The sequence below is a fragment of the Ornithorhynchus anatinus genome, chromosome 5 (genome assembly GCF_004115215.2).
Source record: "Ornithorhynchus anatinus isolate Pmale09 chromosome 5, mOrnAna1.pri.v4, whole genome shotgun sequence".
NCBI classification, from domain to species: Eukaryota; Metazoa; Chordata; class Mammalia; order Monotremata; family Ornithorhynchidae; genus Ornithorhynchus; species Ornithorhynchus anatinus.
Window position 1 is genome coordinate 2,803,317 of NC_041732.1, and position 22,041 is coordinate 2,825,357.

Genomic DNA, 22,041 nt, shown 5'->3' on the forward strand with positions numbered 1-22,041 from the left:
CTGACCCCATCCCTCTTCCAACCGCAACGTCTTCCTTCCCGCCCTCCCACACCCTCCCCTTCCTCGCCCATCCTCTTCCTCTCCTTCTTCCTTCGCACTCCAAGACAGACGGGGTACAGGACCTGTGTCAGATCAGAGACTCCCAGGCCCCCTCCTCCCGGTGCAAACATTAAGCACCACGACACAACCAGGGGCAGTTCTTTTGCGTGGCTGCCCTTACCGTCACACAAGCGCTCCTAGGTGAACCTCATGGTTCACCGTTCACGCGCCGGACAGCTAGATGTGCACGCAGTGCTTAGCGCGGCGCTGTGCCCGGACCAAGCGCTGAAAAAACTGTTTCCCCCACCCCCACAGTACTACTACTCGGTGCGGGTGTTCGCGGGGCAGGAGCCCAGCGCCGTCTGGGTGGGCTGGGTCACCCCCGATTACCACCAGCACGACCTGGCCTTCGAGCTGAGCAAGGTCCGGGCGGTGACCGTCACCATGGGAGACGAGCAGGGCAACGTGCACAACAGGTGAGGGCGGGACCCGGGTGGCAGGGGGTGGGTCCGGATTGGGGGCAGGGCTGGGGGGAAGGGGCTGGGCCTGAGGGGCACCAGAGCCCCACGGACCGGACGTCGGGCCCGGGTATTGGGTCGGGGGTTTGGGGGAGTCGGGAGACTCAGCCCCTCCTCGGCCCGCAGCCTGAAACGCAGTAACTGCTACATGGTGTGGGGAGGCGACTTTGTGAGCAGCGGTCAGCAGAGCCGGGTCAGCCACACGGACCTGGTCATCGGCTGCCTGGTGGACCTGGCCACCGGCCTCATGACCTTCACGGGCAACGGCAAAGAGAGCAACACTTTCTTCCAGGTCCGTTCCGCCCCCCGCCCCACCCGGTCTGGTTCGGCTTCCCCTCCCTCATCTATTCCTAGCTCCACCGCGCAGGTCGGTAGTGCAGCCCCTAAACCCTAATCGATCGATCGATCGTATTTATTGAGCACTTACTGTATGCAGAGCACTCTACTAAGTGTTTGGGCGAGCACAATACAACAGAGTTGGTAGACGATGCGTTCTCTGCCCACGATGAGCTTAGTGTCCAGAAATAATAATAATTGTGGTATTGGTTAAGCGCTGACCGTGTGCCAGGCGCTGTACTAAATACTGGGGTGGATACAATCAAATCTGGTTGGACACGGTTCCTGTCCCACGTGGGGCTCACAGTCTCAATAGAAAGGGAGACAGACACAAATAGATAAATTACAGATACGGGCATAAGTGCTGCGGGGCTGAAAGCGGGGTGAATATACAGTGCTCTGCACATAGTAAGCGCTCAATAAATACTAATGATTGAAAGGATGCACATTCAGGTGCAAGGGCGACGCCGAAGGGACTGGGAGAAGAGGAAAGGAAGGCTTAGTCGGGGAAGGCCTCTTGGAGGAGAGGTGCCTTCAAGAAGACTTTGCAGGTGGGGGGAGTGAGCGTCTCTCGGATGTGAAGAGGGAGGGAAGGTGTTCCAGGCCAGAGGCGGGACGTGGGTGAGGAGTCGGATCCTAACCTTGGATTCCTGCCCTCTTCATCTGTGCCCTCGCCCCTGCCCTGAGCTACGGGCTATTCCCTTCCTCAGTCCTGGAGGCTCAGAAGACCCCCCCCCTTCCTCTCTCCCCCTTTCTCACGCCTTCCCTTTCTTTTTCCTTCCCTCCCTCTCTCCCTTCCTCTCTTCCTCCATCCTTGTCTCTCTCCTTCCCTCTCTTTCTTCCTCTCTCTCCCTTCCTCCATCCCCATCTCTCTCCTTCCCTCCCTTTCTCCCTTCCTCCCTCTCTTCCCCCTCCTCCCTCCCTCTACCGCTCTCCCTCTTCCTCCTTCTCTCCCTTCCTCCTTTCCTCCTTCCTTCCCTTCCTCTCTCCCTCTCCTGGCAGGTGGAGCCCAACACCAAGCTGTTTCCTGCCGTCTTCGTGCTGCCCACCAACCAGAACCTGGTCCAGTTCGAGCTGGGGAAGCTGAAGGTGGGCGGGGGGCCGGGGGTCTGGGGTCTGGGGGCCGGGGGCCGGGCCTACCCTCACACTCTCCGCTGCCCGGCCTCCAGAACATCATGCCGCTGTCGGCCGCCATGTTCCTGAGCGAGCGGAAGAACCCGGTGCCCCAGTGCCCGCCGCGCCTGGTGGTGCAGATGCTGCGGCCGGTGACCTGGAGCCGAATGCCCAACCAGTTCCTGCGCGTCAACACGCAGCGCCAGAGCGAGCGACTCGGCTGGGCCGTCGAGTGCACGGAACCGCTCACCATGATGGCGCTGCACATCCCCGAGGAGAACCGGTCCGTCCCGGCCCTGACCCCTGACCCCGCTCCATCCCAAACACACACAACGCTAAGCCAGGACTCCCCCACCCCTCAGCTTCTCTTTTTGACCTCCTGACCCCTCCTGGGAACCCCCCACTCCTGTCCTCTTTCATTCATTCGTTCAATCGTATGTATTCAGCGTGCAGAGCACTGGACTAAGCGCTTGGGAGACTACAATACCTTTTCTGCCCACGACCACTCTGGTGACCTCCCCGACGACACCCCAGACCTCTCTACTAATCCCCCCAGCCCCGGGGTCCCTACATCCCGCCCCAAATCTCCCCCAGCCCATCTCTGTCTCCGGGTCTCTGGGTCCGCCTCCGCTGTGGGCCGGAGCCTCTTGGTCACCGACTGCCGGCCTCTGTCTCTCCTTATGCCGCTGTGTCTTTCTACACCTCTGCTTCTGCCTCCCTTTCATTCTGTCTCTGTCTCTCTGACTCCCTGCCTCTTCCGTCTCTCCATCCCTTGTATTCTACCTCTATCTCCGTCTCCCTTTCATTCTCTGTCTCTGCCTCCCTTGTATTCTGCCTCTATCTCTGTCTCCCTACCTCTTCCATCTCTGCTTCCCTTTCATTCTGACTCCGTCTCCTACCTCTTCCGTCTCTGCCTCCCTTATATTCTGTCTCTATCTCTGTCTACCTACTTTTCCCATCTCTGCCTCCCTTTCATTCTATCTCTGTCTCCTGCCTCTTCCGTCTCCCTCCCTTTCATTCTATCTCTGTCTCTCTGTCTCCCTCCCTTTCATTCTATCTCTGTCTCTCTGTCTCCCTGCCTTTCATGCCGTCTCTGTCTCCGCCTCCCTTTCATTCTGTGCCCACCTGCCTCTTCCATCTCTGCCTCCCTTTCATGGCCGGGTGGTCTCGGCCCTCCCTCCGGGCCCTGGGTGGTCTGGCTCTCCCCCCCCCGCCCCCCGCGGGTTGGAGCCCCCGCACTCAGTGCCGCCCCCCGCCCAGGTGCATCGACATCCTGGAGCTGGCCGAGCGGCTGGACCTGCAGCGCTTCCACTCGCACTCTCTGCGTCTGTACTGCGCCGTGTGCGCGCTGGGCAACAACCGCGTGGCTCACGCACTGTGCAGCCACGTGGACCAGGCGCAGCTGCTGCACACCATCGAGGACCACCACCTGCCCGGCCTGCTGCGCGCTGGCTACTACGACCTGCTCATCTCCATCCACCTGGAGAGCGCCCGCCGCGCCCGCCGCTCCATGCAGGGCGAGTTCATCGTGCCCATGACGGACGCCACCAAGGGCATCACCCTGTACCCGCCGGCCGGGCGCGGACGGCACGGGCTGCCCGGCGTGGGTGTGTCCACCTCCCTGCGCCCCCCCCTGCACTTCGCGCCCCCCTGCTTCGTGGCGGCCCCGGGGGGCGAGACCTCGGCCCGGCTCAGCCCCGCCGTGCCCCTCGAGGTGCTCAAGGCCAAGGCCCTGCACATGCTGACCGAGGCCGTGCGGGAGAGCGGCCAGCACGCCCGGGACCCCGTGGGCGGTTCCGTCGAGTTCCAGTTCGTGCCGGTGCTCAAGCTGGTCTCGGCCCTGCTGGTCATGGGCGTGTTCGACGACGACGACGTCAAACACATCCTGAGGATGATCGAGCCCGACGTCTTCGCCGAGCCCGAGGAGGAAGAGGTGGAGGAGGAGGAGGAGGAGGAGGAGGAGGAAGAAGAGGACGAGGAGGAGGTGGAGGAGGAAGAGGAGGACGAGGAGAAGGAGGAGGAAGAGGAGAAAGAGGACGCCGAGAAGGAGGAGGAGGAAGGAGGGGAAGAGAAGGAGGAGGAGCTGGAGGAGGGGCTGCTGCAGATGAAACTGCCCGAATCCGTCAAGCTGCAGGTGCGAGCGGTCAAGGGTCACTTGGGTACCACCACCCGTCCCCCCCGCCTCAAGCCAGGGCGGCCTAGAAAGGAAGATGAGAGACGGCGTGGCCTAGGGGATCCGGTGCGGGCCTGGGAGCCGGAGGACCTGGGTTCTAATCCCGGCTCCGCCACGTGTCCGCGGTGTGACCGTGGGCAAGTCACTTCACTTCTCTGCATCTCCGTTACCTCATCTGTAAAAGGGGGATCAAGACCGTGCGCCCCACGTGGGACACGGATTGGGTCCAACCTGCTCACCTTGCATCTACCCCAGCGCTCAGTACAGTGCCAGACTCATACTGAGCGGTTACCAAGTATCGTTAAAAAGAGAGAGATTTCTAGAGGACGGGGACGTCCCCGGCCCACGGGGCAGTCCTTCCGCGGGTCTGATCCGGATCCCTCTTGCTTCGGTTTGGGCTCTCGGAGCTGTGCTCAGCGCGGGGTGGGGCGGGGAGGGAGAATGCGACTCTGATACCCTGGCGGCGCCCTGTGCCCCCGCAGATGTGCCACCTCCTGGAGTATTTCTGCGACCAGGAGCTGCAGCACCGCGTGGAGGCCCTGATCGCCTTCTCGGAGAGCTACGTGGAGCGGCTGCAGGCCAACCAGCGCGGCCGCTACGGGCAGCTCATGATGGCCTTCACCATGTCGGCCGCCGAGACGGCCCGCCGCACCCGCGAGTTCCGTTCGCCGCCCCAGGAGCAGGTGGAGGCCGGGAGGGACGGGGAGGGGCCTAGGGGTTTGGGGGTCAGGGACCCCCAGCCGTGGCCCTGACCACGGCCCCTCCCCGCCCCCCGCCCCGCAGATCAACATGCTGCTGCACTTCAAGGGGGGCGCGGACGAGGAGGACTGTCCGGTGCCCGACGACGTGCGCCAGGACCTGCTGCAGTTTCACGAGGATCTGATGACGCACTGTGGTGAGCCTCAGGCCACGGCCCTGGGCACGTCCCAGACCCCCAGGTCCCACCCCCGTCCCCAGGCCCCCACCCCCGATAGCCCATCCTCCCCAAGTCCCGCCGCCCTCCGCAGCTAGGCCCTGCCCCTGCTGCCGCCCGCAGCTTGACCCCCAACCCCCGCTCCACCCCCTCCCGTCCGAACCCGGCCTCATCCCCCTCTACCATTCGACCCCGCGACCCCCTACCCCTCCTCTTTCCTCCACGCCCGTCTGCCGCTCGACTCCACCCCGGTCATACGACCCGCCTCAGCTCCCGCCCCTTTCCCAGCGTGGCCTCCTGGACAGAGCTCGGGCCTGAGAGTCAGAGGTCGCGGGTTCTAATCCGCCGCCACCTACCTGTTGGGTGACCGTGGGCAAGTCACTTCACTTTCTCTGTACCTCACTTACCTCATCTGTAAAATGAGGATTCAGACTGTGAGCCTCAGGTGGGACAGGGACTGTGTCCAACGTGATCTGCTGGTATCCACCCCAGCGTTTAATAAGTGAGGGCTTAACAAATACCGCAGTTACTATCATTATTCTGCCGCTCGGCCCCGTCTCCTGTCTCCAGCCCTCTCCCAGGCCCTTGACGCTCTGCTCCTCTCATCCCTGTCCCCTTCCTCTCGGTGCCCTGGCTCCGGCTCTCAGGTGTGCAGCTGCAGGGGGAGGAAGAGGAGCAGGAGGAGGAGAGCTCCCTGGGCGGTCGGCTGCTCAGCCTCCTGGAGAAGGTGAAACTGGTGAAGAAGAAGGAACCGGAGCAAGAAGAGGAGCCGGCCCAGGAGGAACCCAAGCCTAGTGAGCGGGGCGGGTGGACAGGGAAAGGCGACGGCAAAGGGGACCCCCAAGGACAGCAAGCCCTGGCGGGCGGTGGGCATGGTCAGACCCCACTTTCCGCCTGCCCGCTCATCTGCTCCAAGACAGTGCAGGGTGAGAAGAGAAGTGAGGAGCAGCCAGACCTAGTGGAAAGAGCCTGGGCGTCAGAGGACCTGGGTTCTCTTCCCCTTGTCTGCTGTGTGACTTTGGGCAAGTCATTTCACTCCTGCGTGCCTCAGTTCCCTCATCTGAAGCAGCGTGGCCTAGTGAATAGAGTCCCGTCCTGGGAGTCAGAAGGACCAGGGTTCTAATTCCAGCTCAGCCAGTTGTCTGCTATGCGACCTTGGGCAAGTGGCTTAACTTCTCTGTGTCTCAGTTATCTTATCTGTAAAATGGAGAGTAAGATTATGTGGGACAGGGACTGTGTCCAACTTGGTTACCTTGCATCTATCTCAGCACTCAGCCTGGCACCTAGTAAGCGCTCAGCAGATACCATCGAAAAGGAACAAAAAAGGGCAGAGTGTGTGGGGGGCTGGCGGGGGCAGAGCCGGGCCGGTCCCGGAGCTGCGTCGCTCCCCCTCCCCCGGACCCCCGATACTGACGGTGCCGCCCCGTATCTGGTCCCCAGCCTCCCTGCAGGAGCTGATTTCGCACACCATGGTGCACTGGGCTCGGGAGGCCTTCATCCAGAGCCCGGAGCTGGTGCGGGCCATGTTCAGTCTCCTGCACCGCCAGTACGACGGCGTCGGGGAGGTGCTGCGGGCCCTGCCCCGCGCCTACACCATCTCCGCCGGCTCCGTGGACGACACCATGAGCCTCCTGGAGAGCCTGGGCCAGATCCGCTCCCTGCTCATCGTGCAGATGGGACCCCAGGAGGAGAACCTCATGATCCAGAGCATCGGGTAGGCAGCCGCCCCGTCCCAGAGCTCCGGGTCTTGGGGGGAAGAGGGAGGTCATCTGGTTCTCGACCGCCTGACCGTCGCCTCCCCACATGCGGGCGCGCGGTTTCTGCCATCCCGCGCTCTGCCTCTTCGCCCCTGACACCTGGCTGTTAGGTCTCCTGCCCTTGGCTTCTGGTTCCTCAACCACTGGCTTCCTAACAGTACTCGTAGTGGTACAGACTTATCTGCTGTGTGATCTTGGACAAGTCATTTCTCTGGGCTTCAGTTTACCTCATCTGTAAAAAAGGGGGATTAGGAGTGTGAGCCCAATGTGGGACGGGGACTGTGTCCAACTTGATTAACTTGTATCTTACCCCAGTGCTTGGAACGGTGCTTGGCGTGTAGTGATTGCTTAACAAGTACCATAATTATAATTTTTATAAACAGTTATAATAATACAAATAGTTGTGACAGTACCAAATAGTAAAAATATTAGAGGTAGTACGAGCAGGTTGTAGTGGTACTAATTCATTCATTCAATCGTATTTATTGAGCATTCACCGTGTGCAGAGCACTGTACTAAGCGCTTGGAATGGACAGGCTGGCCACAGAGAGAGACGATCCTGCCCAACAACGGGCCCATGGTCTAAACGGGGGAGAGAGGTGGCAAAACAAAACAAGTAGTCAGGCATCACTACCCTCAAAATAGATCAAGACAATCATAGATGTAGACACATCATTAATAAAAGAATTGGAGTAATAACTAATATATATAAACATACACAAGTACTGAGGGGAGGGGAAGGGGGTAGAGCAGAGGGAAGGAGGAGGGGGGATGGGGAGGGGAGGAGGGGCGGAGGAAAAGGAAGGGCCTCCTGGAAGAGGTGAGCCCTCAGGAGGGCTTTGAAGAGGGCAAGAGAGTTAGTCTGGCGGACGTGAGGCGGGAGGACGTTCCAGGTCAGCGGTAGGACGTGGACCAGGGGTCGATGGCGGGGCAGGTGAGAACGAGGCACGGTGAGGAGGTGAGCAGCAGAGGCCCGGGGTTTTAATAGTTGGAATAGTAACAGTACTAGCGGTGTGGCGTACTGGATCGAGCACGGGCCCGGGAATCACAAGGTCGTGGGTCTTAGTTCCGGCTCTGCCGCTTGTCCGCTGTGCGGGCAAGTCACTTCACTTCTCCGGGTCTCAGTTACCTCACCTGTAAAAGGGGGATCAAGACTGTGAGCCCCACGTGGACTGTGTCCAACCTGATCATCTTGTACCTACCCCGGCGCTTAGGACAGTGCTTGGCGCATAGTAAGCGCTTAACAAATACCGTCATTATTATTAATATTATAATCAGTGGTAACAGTGAGCGCCACTAGTAGTTGTAGCCATATTAATGATAAAAGGGTTTATTAGGGCTTACTATATGCAAAGCAGGGCGAAAGAAACACATGGATGAGATTTAGATTGGCCCTTGGCCCTCAAGGGACTTAATAATAATAATAATTATTATTATTATTTAAGCTCCTTGCCGGCAGGGAGCATGCCTACCAAATCTCTTGGTGTATTTTACTCTTCCAAGCTCTTAGTTCCATCCTCTGCAGACGGTAGGCCCTTAATGAATACCATTGATTGATGGATTAATAATCATTGCAATATTTGTTAAGAGCTTGCTAATGGCCAAGCACTGTATTTCGTGCTGAAAGGCAATCAGATCAGACACAGTCCCTGTCCCCCATGGGGTGCACACGCTTATCATTCAGCCAATAGTATTTATTGAGGGCTTAGTCTGTGCGGAGCGCCTTGATGGGTGCTTGGGAGAGCACAGTCCTGGCCCTCAAGGAGCTTACCACCTAGCAGAGGAGAGACAGACACTAAAATAGGTTTATAGGTAAGGGAAGGAACTGAGTTTAAAGATTTGTACACGAGCAATGTGGGGAGAAGGGGTGAGGTAAGTACCTAAACGCTTAGCCGGATATGGTCTCGAGTGCCTAGGTGATGTAGAGAAGAAATAGAATGGGGAGGGGGTAGGAAAGGAAGAACAAAAATAGTACTGTGGCCTAGTGAAAGACTAACTCATACAGCATGGCTCAGTGGAAAGAGCACGGGCTTTGGAGTCAGAGATCGCGGGTTATAATCCCAGCTCCGCCACTTGTGTGCTGTGTGACCTTGGGCAAGTCACAACTTCTCTGTGCCTCCGTTACCTCATCTGTAAAAATGGAGATTAAAAAATGTGAGCCCCACGTGGGACAACCTGATTCCCCTCTGTCTACCCCAGCGCTTAGAACAGTGCTCGGCACATAGTAAGCGCTTAACAAATACCAACGTCATCATTATTATTATTATTACCTACCCTAGTGCTTAGAACAGTGCTTGATACAGAGGAAGTCTAACAAGTACCAATATATAAAAATTGATCTGGGTTCCTAAACCCGGCTCCACCACTTGTCTGCTGTGTGTGTCACTGGGCAAGTCACTTCACTTTCTCTGGTTCTCAGTTCCCTCATCTGTAAAATGGGGATTGAGACTGGGAGCCCCATGTGGGACAGGGACTGTGTCCAACCTGATTTGCTTGTATCCACCCCAGCGATGAGTTCGGTGTCTGGTACATGGTAAGCGCTTAACAATACCACAATTATTACACATTTGTACCTAGGGGATATTTATATAGAAAAATATTAAAGATAAGGGTGACAATAAATACAGCTGTGACCAAGAAAAGGCTCAGCTGGGGCTTCAAAAGCCACCTTCTCAAGTGGAGAGGGCGTCCTACAGCGGCTGACCTCTGACCCCTGCCATCTCCCCCTTCCTTTCCCCCCTCCCCTTAGGAACATCATGAACAACAAAGTGTTCTACCAGCACCCCAACCTGATGCGGGCCCTGGGCATGCACGAGACGGTCATGGAGGTCATGGTCAACGTCCTCGGGGGCGGAGAGTCCAAGGTGGGTCTGGCTGGGCCAGGGCGGGGCGTCCCAGGTAGCAACCTCCCGCTGCCAAGGACTGGAGGACCGCACTGTCGTTCATTCGTTGGTTCGATTGCATTTATTGAGCGCTTACTCTGTGTGGAGGATTGGACTAAGCGCTCGAGAGAGTACAGCAATAAACAGTCACATTCCCTCTTCACGACGAGCTTCCAGTCCGGTTGCGGGGGGAGGCGGACATTAATAGAACTAAATCCCTCGCCCCTCTCCACCCCAGGAGATCCGCTTCCCCAAGATGGTGACCAGCTGCTGCCGTTTCCTCTGCTACTTCTGCCGCATCAGCCGCCAGAATCAGCGCTCCATGTTTGACCACCTCAGCTACCTGCTGGAGAACAGCAGCATCGGCTTGGGTCAGCTCCGGCCTGGTCCCCCCCGGCCCCGCGGCTCCCAGCCCCCCAGCCCTCAGGGTCCCAACACCAGCCCCCCGGATCTCGGGCCCCTGTCGTCAAGCCCCCCAACCCCCCGGGTCTTGACCTCCATCTGTCCATCCGCAGGCATGCGGGGCTCCACACCCCTGGACGTCGCCGCCGCCTCCGTCATCGACAACAACGAACTGGCCCTGGCTCTGCAAGAGCAGGACTTGGAGAAGGTGTGAGGGTGGGCCAGGGGGTGGGAGAGGAGGGATGACACCCCCCGCTCCCGGCCCTCTCCCTGCAGAGGCCCCCTCCTCAGTCCCCCCTCACCCCATGGCCCTGGTCTCCCACCCACACTAAACCGGCAGTGGTCGGTGGAGCCTGAGCCGGTATTCCCGACTTTGCGGGGGGATTCTCGAGGCTCACCCCTTCCCGTCCCCCTCGCCCCCTCAGGTGGTGTCATATCTGGCCGGTTGCGGGCTGCAGAGTTGCCCCATGCTGCTGGCCAAGGGCTACCCTGACATCGGCTGGAACCCCTGCGGCGGGGAGCGATACCTCGACTTCTTGCGCTTCGCCGTCTTCGTCAACGGTAGGGGGACGGTCGGGAAGGGGCTGCCTAGGGGGAGGGATAGGCCCGGCCAGGGAGGAGGAGCGGGGTGGGCTGCAGAGGAAAGGGGAGACTCTGGTTGTGGCCGACAAGGAGAGATTGAGGATCCTGAGGAGAGTCGGGGTGGAGGCCGGGCAGAAGCAACGGAGAGGGCCTTGGGGGTAACCGGGCCGTTTTGGGGGGGGGGATCCTAACCCCGCGCACCCCCTTGGCCCCCAGGGGAGAGCGTGGAGGAGAATGCCAACGTGGTGGTGCGGCTGCTGATCCGCAGACCCGAATGCTTCGGGCCCGCACTGCGGGGCGAGGGGGGCTCGGGCCTACTTGCCGCCGTGGAGGAGGCCATCCGCATCTCCGAGGACCCGGCCCGCGACGGACCCACCCACCGCAAGGACCGACGGCGAGAGCAGTAAGCCCCCGACACCCCCGCCCGGAGACCCGGGCCCCTTCCACCCTCCCCCGACCCTTGGGATGGACGACTACATCTCCTATACATTCATTTAGTCCTATTTATTGAGCACTTACCTTGTGCCCAGCATTGGACTTAAGCTCTTGGGAGAGATAACAGACACATTCCCTGCCCACAACGAGCTCACGGTCCATAGGGGAGGTCTGGGCCATGTGACAGGCAAGAGCCCCGCTTAAATATTCTGACCCTGAAGTCAGAAAAGTGGGTTTCTTTAAGAAAACGTAGGATTGAGTCATCCAGACCAGCCACACCTGAAATAGGAAGGAACCATTTTGCCCTGCCTAACAGAAAATCAAGAAGCCCAATAAATCGTGACGGCGATGTGATATCTCTTTTTTTGGGAGCCAGTTGGTAGGGTGTGAAGAGCTTTTTCTATGCCAAGCACTGTGCTAAATCCTGGGGATTGAGAATGGGAGCCCCACGTGGGGGAGGGACCGCACCCAACCAGATCTGCTTGCATCCATCCCAGCGCTCAGCACAGTGCCTGGCACATAGCAAGTGCCCCCAGAATGCTATAATTATTATTAAGTTCCCGATCTCTTAGCCCCGATTGATTTTCGTTAAGCTCGGACACAGCCTGGGCCCGAGAGAACTTCCCCCTGTTGCCCAGCTCCCCATTCTCCTTTGCCCACAGCCGCTCCCCCGTTCTGTGGGCACGGCTGCTCTCCCAATCTCTCCCCCCAGTGGCTTCCCCCCGTTCTCCTATGTTCACAGCGGCTCTCCCATTCTTTGCCCAAAGCAGCTCCTTGGGTCTGTGCCCACAGCCATTTCCTTATTGTATGGGCACAGCGACTTCCCCTCTCTGTGCTCACAGCGGCTCCTTTCATTCATTCATTCAATCGTATTTATTGAGCGCGTACTGTGTGCAAAACACTGTACTAAGGGCTTAGAAGGCCCAATTCGGCAACAGAAACAATCCCTACCCAACAATGGGCCCTCAAAGGTCTGTGCCCACTGACATTCCCCTTTTTGTGGGCACAGCGTCTTCCCTTTTCTCTGCTCACAGTGGCTCCCTCCGTTCTCCTATACCCATAGTCGCTGCCCCGTTCTGTAGGCACAGCAACTCCCCTGTTTTGTGCCCACAGTGGCTCCCCCCGTTCTCGTATGTCCACAGCGACTCCCCCATTCTGTGGGCACAGTGACTCCCCCAGTTCTCCTATGCCCAGAACGACTTTCCCGTTCTGTGGGCACAGTGGCTCCCCTCGTTCTCCAATGCCTACAGTAGTTCCCCTGTTCTGTGGGCACAGCGGCTCCCCCATCCTGTGCCCAGAGTGCCTCCCCCAGTTCTCCTCTGCCCTGAGCGTGTCCCCTGTCCTCTTCCCACAGTGGCTTCCCCTGTTCTCCCCTGCCTACAGTGGCATCCCCGCCCATTCTCCTGCGCCCACAGCGACTCCCCCGTTCTGTGCCCACAGCTTTGGCGGGGAAGAGGCACCAGAGGAGAACCGCGTCCACCTGGGGAACGCCATCATGTCCTTCTACGCGGCCCTCATTGACCTGCTGGGCCGCTGCGCCCCCGAGATGCATGTGAGGCCCCGGGGATGGGAGGGAGGGGGAAAACGGGGCGCCCCCTCCACCCTGGGGGCCTGAACCCCGCGGCCCCCGCTGCCCTCCCCCTAGCTCCCCTCCGGCCCTCCGCCTGCCCCCGAGCCCCTCTGGTGACCCCGCGCCCGCGCCCCACAGCTGATCCAGGCCGGGAAGGGCGAAGCGCTGCGGATCCGGGCCATCCTGCGCTCCCTGGTGCCGCTGGAGGACCTGGTGGGCGTCATCAGCCTCCCGCTGCAGATCCCCGCCTTTGGCAAGGGTGCGTGAGTGCCGACCGGGGGCCTTGCGGGACCTCCCACCCCAAAAAACCCACGCCCGGCCGGTTGGGGCCTGGGGCGGGACCGAGGCCCGGCTATGGAAGGGCAGGGCAGGGGACTGGCTTGATGGCCCCCTTCCCCCCGGTCCCCTTTTCCATCCCTGGGATTCCCCGGGGGCTGCGTGGAGGTGGCGGTGATGACGGGCCGACCCTCCTCCAGACGGGAACACGGTGGAGCCCCGCATGTCGGCCAGCTTCGTGCCCGACCACAAGGCGCCCATGGTCCTCTTCCTCGACCGGGTGTACGGCATCGACAGCCAGGACTTCCTGCTGCACGTACTGGAGGTCGGCTTCCTGCCCGACATGCGGGCCGCGGCCTCGCTGGACACGGTGAGGGACGGGGCCGGGACAGGGAAGGGAGAGGCCGGGACCGAGAGGGGTTTGGATATTCAATCACTCACTCATTCAATCGTATTTACTGAGCGCTTACTGGGTGCAGGGCACTGTTCTAGGTGCTTGGAAAGAACATTTCGGCAACAAAGACAATCCCTACCCAAACACGGGCTCATGGTCTAGAAGGGGGAGACAGACAACAAAACAAAACAAGTAGACAGGCATCAACAGCATCAAAAATAGATCAATAGAATTATAGCTATATACATATCATTAATAAAATAGAGTAATAAATATGTACAAATATACACAAGTGCTGTGGGGCAGGGAAGGGGGTAGAGCAGGAGGAGGGAGGGGCGGGGCCAGGATAGGGAGGCCCCGGTGGGGACAGGACAGGGCAAGACCAAGACAAGGATGGGGGTGGGGGACGACAGTGAGGGACAAGGCCGGGGCAGGATGGTGAGGGGCGGAACCAGGTCGGGGAGGGGGTGGAGGGGGTCCGGGCTCTGAGGGTCCCGACTGCCCCGTCTTGGCCCCAGGCGGCGTTCAGCACAACGGAGATGGCCCTGGCCTTGAACCGCTACCTGAGCCTGGCGGTGCTGCCCCTGATCACCAAGTGCGCCCCGCTGTTCGCCGGCACCGAGCACCGCGCCATCATGGTGGACTCCATGCTGCACACCATCTACCGCCTGTCCCGAGGCCGCTCGCTCACCAAGGCGCAGCGCGACGTCATCGAGGACTGCCTCATGGCCCTCTGCAGGTCGGGGCCTGCGGGGAGGAGGGGGCCGACTGAGGGTGCACGGTGCGGGGGGTGTGGGAGCGCAAGGAGGGGACCCACGCCCTGCTGGGAAAGAAGGTCAACTGAGGGTGCGAGGGCTGGATGCTGGGGATACGCAGGGAGCAACCCGATTACCTTGATCTACCCTAACGTTTAGAACAGTGCTTGATACATAGTAAACACTAAACAAATACCATTATTATTATTATTATTTTCTGGGGAAGTGTGCCCTGGGGCTGGGCATGGGGATGCATGGGGGCCAGATGCCGGGCGACAGAGCACAGAAGGGCAGGTGGAGGGCCAAGGTCGGGAGTTGGATTGTCCTGGATCCCGGGGGGGGGGAGAGGGCCTTTTGTCCCGGTGCCAAGGCCAAACCGTCCTCCCGGGCACAGGTACATCCGGCCGTCCATGCTCCAGCACCTGCTGCGACGCCTCGTGTTCGACGTGCCCATCCTCAACGAGTTTGCCAAGATGCCCCTTAAAGTGAGCCCCGGAGCGGGCAGGGAGGGGGGAGAGGGGTCCCGCCCTCCTCAATTCCCTAGTTTTCGGTTTGACCCCTAAACATCCTCCTATTTCCCCATACGCCTCCAATCAATCGATCGGCCAGTTATATTTATTGAGCGCTCACCGTGTGCAGAGCACTGTTCTAAGCCCTTGGGAGAGTACCATACAACAGAATTTGGAGACATATTTATTCTCTGCCCACAAGGAGCTTAAGTCTAGAGACAAGCCGAGTTCTGCCTGTGATTTGCCTATAATAAAACAACATGGCCTGTTGGCTAGACCACAGGCCTGGGAGTAAGAAGGACCTGCATTCTAATGCGGGCAAGTCACTTCTCTGTGCCTCAGTTACCTCATCTGTAAAATGGGGATTAAGACCGTGAGCCTCATATGGGACAAAACTGTTCAACCTGGTTATCCTGTTTCTGTCAGTGCTTTGTACAGTCCCTGGCACATAATAAATGCTTACCAGGTATATATATATATATATCTATCTATATATGTATATAGAGAGATATTTATATATATAAATAACCTCATCCTGGCTTGTGGTCTCCCCTGCAGCTGCTGACCAATCACTACGAGCGCTGCTGGAAGTATTACTGCCTCCCTACGGGCTGGGCCAACTTCGGGGTCACCTCGGAGGAGGAGCTGCACCTCACCCGCAAGCTCTTCTGGGGGATCTTTGAGTCTCTGGCTCACAAGGTAGGGCTTGGGGGCCGAAGGGAAACCGAGGGGGGCGGGATCGTGGGGGGTCGATGGAGCTGTGCCCCTGCCCCCCACGCAGAAGTTCGACGCCGAGCTGTACCGCATCGCCATGCCCTGCCTGTGTGCCATCGCGGGCGCTCTGCCCCCCGACTACGTCGACGCCTCCTACTCCTCCAAGACTGAGAAGAAGGCCAGTGTGGATGCCGAGGGAAACTTCGACCCCAAACCCGTGGAGACGCTCAAGTGAGAGGCAGGGGGTGGGATGGTGGGGCTGGAGCCAGGGTGGGGGGGGCGGGACAGCGGATCAGAGCCGATGTGAGGGGCTCGATGATCTGGGGGTCGGGGCCTGGGAGGCAGGCAGAGCCTTTGGGGTTGTCAGAGCCTCACTCCCCTGACCTCCTCCCCACCCCTGGCTCCTCGCCCGGCCCCCTCCCCTCTTTCCCCAGTGTGATCATCCCAGAGAAGCTGGATTCGTTCATCAACAAGTACGCAGAGTACACCCACGAGAAATGGGCGTTCGACAAGGTATGGGCGAGCACCTCGTCCCCGGGTTGTCTGTCTCCATTGGTAGTCCTCCGGCATCACCGGCCTCAAATGAGTCCTTCGCGGCCCTGGAACCCGGTCTCCTCCCCCTGCCCCTATGTCCCCCCAGATCCAGAACAATTGGTCATTTGGGGAGAACATTGACGAGGACGCCAAGACTCATCACATGCTGCGGCCCTACAAGACCTTCTCTGAAAAGGTGCCCGCCAGTGCCCGGATCCCCTCCTGGCCCAGGCCCCCTTCCGCCCCCCAACCCCCCAAATATGGCCTCTGCCCCCGACCCCGAAGCCCTGACCCTGATCCAGGCCTCTGACTCCCTGCTCTTGATCCTCAGTATTTGCCTCTGGCCCCTGACCCTTGACCTATCCTGGGTGAACCTGATTCCCCATCTCCTTACCCACCTGAGTTCCCCTAAACAGACCCCCCCACCATCTGCCCCCCAACTTTTCCCTCTGGTTCCGGGCTCCCGTCCCCAGGTGGGGAGCGCTCCACGGAACCACCAGGGCAAGCTGTGGGCTGGGTCAGGTCAGGGCCCAGCTCCCCCTGGCTGACCCCCCTCCCCGCTGGTTGGCCGACCCCAGGACAAGGAGATCTACCGATGGCCCATCAAGGAATCTCTCAAAGCCATGATCGCGTGGGAGTGGACAGTGGAGAAAGCCCGGGAGGGGGAGGAGGAAAAAGGCGAAAAGAAGACGAAGACACGCAAGATCTCCCAGAATGCTCAGGTGGTAAGGCCGGGGGAGGAGGATGAGTGTGGCGTGGGGGCTGCCTTAGAATTCCTGACTTCCTGACCCCCTGACTACCATTCTCAGGCTACCTATGACCCCAGCCATGGCTACAATCCACAGCCCGTCGATCTCTCTACTGTCACCCTGTCCCGGGAGCTGCAGGTGAGATCCCCCCCAACCCCTCCCCATATTCCTGCTGATCATCACAGAGAAGCAGCGTGGCCGAGTAGAAAGAGCTCAGGCTTAGGAGTCAGAGGTCGCGGGTTACAATCCCAGCTCCGCCACTTGTCTGCTGTGTGACCTTGGGCAAGTCACAACTTCTCTGGGCCTCCGTTACCTCATCTGTAAAAATGGAGATTAAAAAATGTGAGCCTCACGTGGGACAATCTGATTACCCTGTATCTACCCCAGCGTTTAGAACAGTGCTCAGCACGTAGTAAGTGCTTAACAAATATCATTATTTTTATTATTATTCGAGGGTCAACTTCTTGTGCTCCGTTTTACCAGTATATAAACACAGTGTTTCACCCAATGGGGGACCAGTAAACACCCACTGACTGATTGATGCCTCGATTCCCTCCACCCTCCTGCAGGAATCTTCCTCCTGCTCCTCCACCTCCTAACCCTTGGCCCTGACCCCAGTTACCTCTGACCCGAGGAAGGCCAGAGGGGAGGGGGGTGGGAGAAGAGGCATGGAGGAGAGGGCAATGGCTAAGGCCGGTTTCTCCCCAGGCCATGGCTGAGCAGCTGGCAGAGAATTATCACAACACTTGGGGACGCAAGAAGAAGCTGGAGCTGGAGGCCAAAGGTGAGACTCCCTGTCCTCCCCTCCCCTCCTTTTCCCTCTTCTTCTCTCCTTCCTCTCTTCCTCTCCCTGTCCCCTCATCCTCTCCACTTTTCCTATCCTCTATCCCTTCCCCTTCCCTTCCTTCCCCTTCCTTCCTCTCCCCTTCTCTTCTCTCCCTTCTGCCCTCTCCTCCTCTCCCCTTTCTTCCCCATCTCTTCTTCCTGGGTTTTCTTTTGTTCCTCATTCTTACCTGATCACTCCAGACTCTCAGATCTCCCCCCCCCCCGGCCACCCCACTCCCTCAAAGCGGTGAGGCCTAATGGAAAGACCACGGGGCTGGGAGTTGGGAGACCTGAGTTCTAATCCCAGCTCTGCCCCTTGCCTCCCCGGGCGATCGGGGGCCAGTCATTTCACTCCTATGTGTCTTTATTTTCTCATCCGTAAAATGTCGATTCACACCCTGTTCTCTCTCCTCCTTAGCCTGGGAGCCTCGAGTGGGAAAGGGATTGTGCCTGACCAGATTACCTTGTATCTACCTCAGTGCTTAGGACGGCGCTCGGGACGTAGTAGACTCTTACCAAATACAACAACCGTCATCAAATCCTCCCTCCAACCTGAGACCTTCTGAGCGGACCGCTCAGGCCACCCCTTCCTAACTCATCTCTTCCTCCCTCTTCCACCTAGGCGGGGGCACCCACCCGCTGCTGGTCCCCTACGACACCCTGACGGCCAAGGAGAAGGCTCGCGACCGCGAGAAGGCCCAGGAACTACTCAAATTCCTACAGATGAACGGTTACGCCGTCACCCGGTCAGCAGCGGGGGGCTGGGGGGGAAACGACAAAACGGACAGGGGACGGGGCTGGGAAGACAGGTGGGCCAAACTGGGAGGGAATGGGGAAGGGCCGGAGTGGAGAAGTGGGAGGCGAGAAGTGCCCACCCTTACCATATGTACCTAGTTGAATGGTGGTGACTAAAAAAAATAGGTATTTGCCAATCAGAGACCTCGTCTGTCTCCCGGCACTTATTCTGAAACTGACAAGGTGTTTATGATTGTTTCTTTCTCTAATGCAAACAACTGTAAACTGTGGTGGGCAGGGAACGTGTCTGTTTATTGTTATATTGTATTCTTCCCAGTGCTTAGAACAGTGCTGCGCGCATAGTAAGTACTCAGTAAATACAATTGAATGAATAACACCCCCGCCCCCTCCGTCTTTCCTAATCCTTCTCGTCCAGGGGTCTGAAGGATATGGAGCTGGACACTTCCTCTATCGAGAAGCGCTTTGCCTTCAGTTTCCTGCAGCAGCTTCTGCGTTGGATGGACATTTCCCAGGAATTCATTGCCCACTTGGGTACGCATTATTGAAGCCCGGGACCCCTCCAAAAGCCCCCCTCTCCCTCCCGGGACCCTTCCCACAGCAACCGGGCCCGGCTGGGCACGCCGAGATACCCAAGTCCCAGGAGAGCTGTCTCTGCCTCACCCTTTTGAAGTTTCAGCCCCCTCCTCCCTCCTCTTCCCCCCTCCCCACTCTCACCTGCCTGCTCTGCACTGCCCGAACCATCCCCGCTGCTATTTCTCCCCCAGTGTTTCGGATCCCCTGCAAACTCCCAGGCTCGACTGATGCTCTTTATTGAGCTCTTACTGAGTGCAGAGCACTCCACTAAGCGCTTGGGGAAGTCCAGGAGAAACCGAGAGAAGCAGCGTGGCCTAGGGGATCGAGCACAGGCCTGGGAGTCAAAAAGACCTGGGTCCTAATCCCACCCGGCCACGTGTAGGCTGTGTGATCTTGGGCAAGTCACTTTACTTCTCTGGGCCTCGGTTAGCTCATCTGGAAAACGGGGATTAAGACTGTGAACCTCAGGTGGGCCAGGGACTGGGTCCAACCTGATTAGCTTGTAGCTGCCCCAACGCTCAGTCCAGTGCCTGGCAGAGTAAGCGTTTAATAAGTACCATTTCAAAACAGAAACAAGGCGCTCTCTCAACTCAGGCACAGACACGCACACCTCGTTTGGAATAAAGGAACAAGCCAATTGAAAATCACTCAAAGAGAAGGAAACGCTAATTAATTTGCTACTCTAGTGGCAGTTGGTTTTAGGATCTTCGGAGGGCGGGTGCTAATTAGCTTAATTGGGCTTAATTGCCCAGTTGGGGAGTCGCTCCTCTTCTACGCAGCCGTCAACCAAGAGCGGATTGTGCCCCCTTCCCCGCCGCCTCTGCTTCAGGCCGAGCTCGGGTCCTTACCGGGTATCCCGAGGGTCCCCCCTGACCCCTGACCCCCTCTCTCCCGACCCCTCCCCCCAGAGGCCGTGGTGAGCAGCGGCCGAGTGGAGAAGTCGCCTCATGAGCAAGAGATCAAGTTTTTTGCCAAGGTCAGGGGGTGGCGGGGATGGGGCCGGGGGAGAGGGGAGATCTGCGGGTCAAGGTCAAGACCCAGCGTCCCCATCCGCTGGCTGTGGGGCCCCCCTCCCCCGGGCTGCTGCGGAGGGGGAGGGGACCCCGACTCACCCCCCCACCTCCACCCCCCAGATCCTACTGCCGCTCATCAGTCAATATTTCACCAATCACTGCCTCTACTTCCTGTCCACGCCAGCCAAGGTGCTGGGCAGTGGCGGCCACGCCTCCAACAAGGAGAAGGAGATGCTCACCAGGTGGGGACGACTGGGACCTCTGACCCCTTGACACCCCCCTCCCCCCCCCCAATTCCCTCTTTCCCATCAGCCTGGCCTGGGGCTCCGAGTCTGGTTCCCCCATTTCCCGACTGTCCTTTGGAAAGGGGGTAGGGTCACCGCGGCTCTTTCCCTCCCCTGCTCTTTCTTCCTCCCCCAACCCCCTTTTCCCCACTTCCTCTGCCCTCCCCACCTCGCCCCCCACTCCCTCTTCCTGCCCTCCACCGTCCTTTCTCCTTCTATGTCCCTCTGTCCCTCCAGTCTGTTCTGTAAACTGGCCGCCCTGGTTCGCCACCGAGTCTCTCTCTTCGGTAAGCCCTCCGCCCGCCCCCCTCATTCGTTCATTCAGTCGCATTTATTGAGCGCTTACCGTGTGCAGAGCAACTGTACTAAGCGCTTGGGAGAGTACAACAGAGCAATGTAACAGACACGTTCCCTGCCCACTGGTAGTGGATAGAACACGGGCCTGGGAGTCAGAAGGTCACGGGTTCTAATCCCGACCGCCGCGTGTCTGCTCTGTGCCCTTGGACAAGCCACTTCACTTCTCTGTGCCTCAGTTTCCTCATCTGGAAAATGGGGATTAAGACTGTCAGCTCCATGTGGGACGGGGACTCTATCCGACCTGCTTTGCTTGTATCCACAGTGTCTGGCACATAGTAAGCGCTTAATAGATACCGCATATTATTATTGCAGTCTAGAGGGGGAGACAGATATCGATAGAAATGAATAAATGATAGGGATATAAGTGATGTGGGGCTGGGAGCGGGGATGAGGAAAGGGGGCACGGATGGATCTTCTGGGTTTGGGGCGAGGGGTTCCAGGAGGGGGTCTTCTCCCGGGGACCACCCTTTGTATCCGGCTCACTGTCCACCCTCCTGTGCCCGGCCCGTTTCCAAAGGTCCACCCGCTCCGTCCCCTCTCCGGCGCACGGGGTCTATGCGGGATGTGGGGCAGCTCCGCCCCCCGCCCCCTCAAACTCAGCCCTTTTATCCTGCCCCCCACCCCCAGGGACGGACGCTCCGGCCGTGGTCAACTGTCTCCACATCCTCGCCCGCTCCTTGGACGCCCGGTGAGTGAGCCCCCCCCGACCCCTCCGACCCCCACCCCGGACCCTCTCCGGCCTGACCTGACCCACCCACCCACCCCGCGCAGGACGGTGATGAAGTCGGGGCCGGAGATCGTCAAGGCCGGGCTGCGCTCCTTCTTCGAGAGCGCCTCCGAGGACATCGAGAAGATGGTGGAGAACCTGAAGCTGGGGAAGGTGTCCCAGGCGCGGACCCAGGTCAAGGGGGTCGGGCAGAACCTCACCTACACCACCGTGGCCCTTCTCCCGGTCCTCACCTCCCTCTTCCAGCACATCGCCCAGCACCAGTTCGGGGACGATGTCATACGTGAGCCGGGGAGGGGGAGGGAGGACCAGAGGGCTGGGGTCGTTGGGGGGGGGGGTCCGAGGGGAGGACGGAGGAGAGGACTGGAAGGGGGAGGAAGGTCACTGAGGGTGCTCTTGCTCTCACCTTGAGAAGCGGCGTGGTCTAGTGGCTACGGCCCGGGCCTGAGAGTCCCAAGGACCTGGGTTCTAATCCCGGCTCCGCCACTTGCTTGCTGGGTGACCTTGGGCAAGTCACTTCACTGGGCCGTAGTTCCCTCATCTGGAAAATGGGGAGTAGGACTGTGAGCCCCATGTGGGACGGGGACTGTGTCCAACCGGATTAGCTTCTGTCTACCCCGGCGTTTAATATCGTGCCCTTCTAGACTGTAAACCCGTTGTGGGTCGGGAACGTGTCTGTCCACTGTATTGTATTCTCCCAAGCGCTTAGTACACTGCATGGCACATAGTAAGCGCTTAACAAATACCATTATTATCATCCCCGCTCCGCTACTTGTCTGCTGTGTGACCTTGGGCAAGTCACTTAACTTCTCGGTGCCTCCGTTACCTCATCTGGAAAATGGGGATTAAAAGTGT

General features: G+C 59.0%; 1 protein-coding gene across 1 annotated transcript in view; it reads left to right on the forward strand.

Annotated features, from left to right (window-relative positions):
* RYR1 (ryanodine receptor 1) overlaps window positions 1-22,041 on the forward strand; it is a 70,578-nt gene that overhangs the window by 22,535 nt on the left and 26,002 nt on the right. The window contains exons 30-62 of the mRNA XM_039912173.1: window positions 355-515; window positions 684-849; window positions 1,896-1,982; window positions 2,063-2,289; window positions 3,267-4,140; window positions 4,662-4,862; window positions 4,963-5,074; window positions 5,740-5,886; window positions 6,533-6,806; window positions 9,599-9,713; window positions 9,970-10,102; window positions 10,247-10,341; window positions 10,559-10,694; window positions 10,932-11,118; window positions 12,591-12,702; window positions 12,859-12,979; window positions 13,197-13,366; window positions 13,909-14,129; window positions 14,540-14,630; window positions 15,213-15,353; window positions 15,436-15,599; window positions 15,803-15,881; window positions 16,009-16,098; window positions 16,481-16,624; window positions 16,712-16,789; window positions 17,360-17,435; window positions 18,099-18,222; window positions 18,648-18,763; window positions 19,714-19,781; window positions 19,939-20,060; window positions 20,340-20,389; window positions 21,087-21,147; window positions 21,231-21,469. Of these exons, the coding sequence (XP_039768107.1) occupies window positions 355-515; window positions 684-849; window positions 1,896-1,982; window positions 2,063-2,289; window positions 3,267-4,140; window positions 4,662-4,862; window positions 4,963-5,074; window positions 5,740-5,886; window positions 6,533-6,806; window positions 9,599-9,713; window positions 9,970-10,102; window positions 10,247-10,341; window positions 10,559-10,694; window positions 10,932-11,118; window positions 12,591-12,702; window positions 12,859-12,979; window positions 13,197-13,366; window positions 13,909-14,129; window positions 14,540-14,630; window positions 15,213-15,353; window positions 15,436-15,599; window positions 15,803-15,881; window positions 16,009-16,098; window positions 16,481-16,624; window positions 16,712-16,789; window positions 17,360-17,435; window positions 18,099-18,222; window positions 18,648-18,763; window positions 19,714-19,781; window positions 19,939-20,060; window positions 20,340-20,389; window positions 21,087-21,147; window positions 21,231-21,469 (5,182 nt within the window). The remainder of the gene's footprint in view (window positions 1-354; window positions 516-683; window positions 850-1,895; window positions 1,983-2,062; window positions 2,290-3,266; window positions 4,141-4,661; window positions 4,863-4,962; window positions 5,075-5,739; window positions 5,887-6,532; window positions 6,807-9,598; window positions 9,714-9,969; window positions 10,103-10,246; window positions 10,342-10,558; window positions 10,695-10,931; window positions 11,119-12,590; window positions 12,703-12,858; window positions 12,980-13,196; window positions 13,367-13,908; window positions 14,130-14,539; window positions 14,631-15,212; window positions 15,354-15,435; window positions 15,600-15,802; window positions 15,882-16,008; window positions 16,099-16,480; window positions 16,625-16,711; window positions 16,790-17,359; window positions 17,436-18,098; window positions 18,223-18,647; window positions 18,764-19,713; window positions 19,782-19,938; window positions 20,061-20,339; window positions 20,390-21,086; window positions 21,148-21,230; window positions 21,470-22,041) is intronic.